This window comes from Oncorhynchus gorbuscha, linkage group LG24, assembly GCF_021184085.1.
Source record: "Oncorhynchus gorbuscha isolate QuinsamMale2020 ecotype Even-year linkage group LG24, OgorEven_v1.0, whole genome shotgun sequence".
NCBI classification, from domain to species: Eukaryota; Metazoa; Chordata; class Actinopteri; order Salmoniformes; family Salmonidae; genus Oncorhynchus; species Oncorhynchus gorbuscha.
Window position 1 is genome coordinate 65,925,246 of NC_060196.1, and position 3,905 is coordinate 65,929,150.

The 3,905-nt window shown below is 42.3% G+C and overlaps 1 protein-coding gene across 1 annotated transcript; it reads right to left on the minus strand.

The window, feature by feature from the left end:
• Window positions 1–340: 340 nt before the first annotated feature.
• LOC124012844 (protein LRATD2-like) lies at window positions 341–3,339 on the minus strand. Its single transcript, XM_046326840.1, has one exon. The coding sequence runs from the start codon at window positions 2,871–2,873 to the stop codon at window positions 2,010–2,012; it is 864 nt and encodes a 287-aa protein (XP_046182796.1). The 5' UTR covers window positions 2,874–3,339; the 3' UTR covers window positions 341–2,009.
• Between the last annotated feature and the right edge of the window lie 566 nt (window positions 3,340–3,905).

Sequence of the window (3,905 nt, forward strand, 5' to 3'; positions counted from 1 at the left end):
CAGGCTAGTACTCTGGTATGAGGCTGACTGTAAAGCAGGTAGAAACAGGCTAGTACTCTGGTATGAGGCTGACAGTAAAGCAGGTGGAAACAGGCTAGTACTCTGGTATGAGGCTGACAGTAAAGCAGGTAGAAACAGGCTAGTACTCTGGTATGAGGCTGACTAAAGCAGGTAGAAACAGGCTAGTACTCTGGTATGAGGCTGACTAAAGCAGGTAGAAACAGGCTAGTACTCTGGTATGAGGCTGACTGTATGTAAAGCAGGTAGAAACAGGCTAGTACTCTGGTATGAGGCTGACTAAAGCAGGTAGAAACAGGCTAGTACTCTGGTATGAGGCTGACTGTATGTAAAGCAGGTAGAAACAGGCTAGTACTCTGGTATGAGGCTGACTGTAAAGCAGGTAGAAACAGGCTAGTACTCTGGTATGAGGCTGACTACAGCAGGTAGAAACAGGCTAGTACTCTGGTATGAGGCTGACTGTATGTAAAGCAGGTAGAAACAGGCTAGTACTCTGGTATGAGGCTGACTGTATGTAAAGCAGGTGGAAACGGGCTAGTACTCTGGTATGAGGCTGACAGCATGTAAAGCAGGTGGAAACAGGCTAGTTCTCTGGTATGAGGCTGACTGTAAAGCATGTAGAAACAGGAAGTAAATGATGAAAAGACTATGGTTGTGTTCCAAACCTCACCCTATCCCCTTCATAGTACACTACCTTGGAGGCCTGGGCAGAAGTAGTGCACTTCTTTGGAGCCCTGGGCAGAAGTAGTGCACTATAGGGAATAGGGGTCCACTTGGAAAGCATCCATTTTGGTCTAGAGAGAGTGTCTGAAGAAACACACACCTGTAGACAGCCAGGAATAAAAGCCAGTTCGATTGCAAAGATGTAATGATAATTTACTTGACTCAGATGATTGGTACCGTACAATAAGCGAGATGATTGATCAACCTATGCTCTACAACATGTTTTCATCAGAATGAGATAACCTTACGCCTATAGGTATGTTTGTATGATAGTTTCCTGTTAGAGACATGAAAACATGCAAAGTATATTATCATGTCAATCATTATGATTCATAAACAAATCATATTCTGCACCTTTGAGACAATTTTCTCCATCAATCAAAAAACAGAATGTCCCATTTGATTCTATTCATCAAAAAACAGAATGTCCCATTTGATTCTATTCATCAAAAAACAGAAAATCCCATTTGATTCAATTCATCAGAATGTGCCATTTGATTCAATTCATCAGAATGTGCCATTTGATTCTATTCATCAGAATGTGCCATTTGATTCTATTCATCAGAATGTGCCATTTGATTCTATTCATCAAAAAACAATGTGCAATTTGATTCTATTCATCAGAATGTGCCATTTGATTCTATTCATCACAATGTGCCATTTGATTCTATTCATCAAAAAACAATGTGCCATTTGATTCTATTCATCAGAATGTGCCATTTGATTCTATTCATCAGAATGTGCCATTTGATTCTATTCATCAGAATGTGCCATTTGATTCTATTCATCAGAATGTGCCATTTGATTCTATTCATCAGAATGTGCCATTTGATTCTATTCATCAGAATGTGCCATTTGATTCTATTCATCAGAATGTGCCATTTGATTCTATTCATCAGAATGTGCCATTTGATTCTATTCATCAGAATGTGCCATTTGATTCTATTCATCAAAAAACATAATGTGCCATTTGATTCTATTCATCAGAATGTGCCATTTGATTCTATTCATCAGAATGTGCCATTTGATTCTATTCATCAAAAAAACATAATGTGCCATTTGATTCTATTCATCAAAAAAACAGAATGTGCCATTTGATTCTATTCATCAAAAAAACAGAATGTGCCATTTGATTCTATTCATCAAAAAAACAAAATGTGCCATTTGATTCAATTCATCAACATGTATTATAAAATGTGTGTTTGGTTCTCCACTTAGTGGTCTGTGATTGGATAGGAAAGGGACATCATCATCTTAAATCCATCAGATCACTGAGCAATCTGTGCAGTTATTGGATCACTGAGTGGATTCCTTTTGATCTCTTCCACACTGTTCAAATGATTGGCCAGCTCCTGGACCACTGATGTCCTTCCCACCTGGTCGTGTCTCCTCTTCTCCATGACCAAGTCCTCTAAACACTGGAACTCCAGCATGTGAGACTGTTTATCTGACATCAGGATCTTTAACCTGTATGGCTGTTTTCCTATCCGGATATCCCCGCCCATTTTGAACTCCCGTTTGCCAAACCTGCACCAAGCAGCAAAGCACTCTGAATTTCTCCAGCTCAACTCTCTGTCTTTAGCTCCTACCTGTTCCATAGCGTTCTGAACCACCATCTCGGCGCTGAGGGCTTTGAATTTATACAGCTCGTTGACTATCCTACATCTCCTTCCCTGGCTGGCGCCTGTCAGGAAGCTGCTCTTTATCTCTGCTCTGTGCAGGTGCACCACCTGGAAGTCACCGACATACACCGCCCAGTGGGGGTACTGCCCCGTGGTTACAAACTCCACCAGGTCACCTGCCTTGCATTTGTGTAGTATATTCTCGGGGGAGTATATTTCCATGCTCGCGGTCTTGACGCTCTTCTCATAAATACATTCCTCCCGGTGGTAAACAGCGCAATCCACCTCGTTGCTCTTGTCGTAGTGTTTCTGTTCCGTACCAGTGTGGTGCTCCTTAGCCGCTCCGTCTACCTTACTGTTTTCACCCTCCTGTTCCTCGTCATCTGTTGAGAAGATATATGACACTCCGATCCGAGGACCCTCCTCAGTGTCCAGCCCGTTGGGGTCCATTGTGGGAACTTCTGCGTAACTTAGATGTGACAGTTTCATTTTATCCACCTGGTTGCCCATGCCCCCTCCCTCGGTAGCTGATAGCGAGGATGTTGACGTTCCTGAAGGACGCTGCCGGGCTGTCCACCTCTTAAAAGCTGAGGATCAGCGCCATCTGTATCCGCCTCTGTACCACACAACCTGGGTAAACTAATGACAACCTCCCAATGGACTCCGATCCATCTGTAGCCGCAGGTCACACCCCCCCCAAAAAAAAAACTAAGTAGTAAGCCTATTCAAATCAACAAGTGCCTTGATGTGGATTGCTGTTGCCTATTCTACGTGCGTAAAGTCAGAACATTTAACTATCATGCACAATACGATTAGATCGATGAATAAGCTACAGGCTCTTCGTGCCCGATGACTAAATGTATGTTATGTCCGTACTCGCTGACAAAGTAGGCTGCATGAATAGTTTCCGTCAACACCACAGAGGCGATAGCAAAGCCTGCGGAGTAACTGTGGATTCGATGGCAGGCAGATCTCGACTTGGCACAGCTACAGCAACAAACAATCTCATTTAAAGCTGTAGTGCGCATTTTCTTTTCATTATCTTTCCCCAACTCCCATAAAGCCATGGGCTAAAAAGTTAGTGCTGGCATGAAATATACAACCCATTCAGCTCATAGGCCTACATTACATTCTACTCCTTGGGAATGAATCAGATTAAATCAATGTGTAAGACTTGACATTACTAATTCAGCAACATTTATTTAATCTATAACCTTGTACATAGCACACTGATTATACAAAGATATTACTAACAATGTTGAGAATGTTTGTGGAAGACGGATTGGTTTTGGTTATAGCTTACACCCTGCTGTTGTCTTCCTTCTACCCGTAACAGCTTGGCCCTCACATCGTCTAGCCTACTAAACTGTTCCTGTCTCACATCGTCTAGCCTACTAAACTGTTCCTTAGTGTCTCACATCGTCTATCCTACTAAACTGTTCCTTAGTGTCTCACATAGTCTAGCCTACTAAACTGTTCCTTACTGTCTCACATCGTCTAGCCTACTAAACTGTTCCTTAGTGTCTCACATAGTCTAGTCTA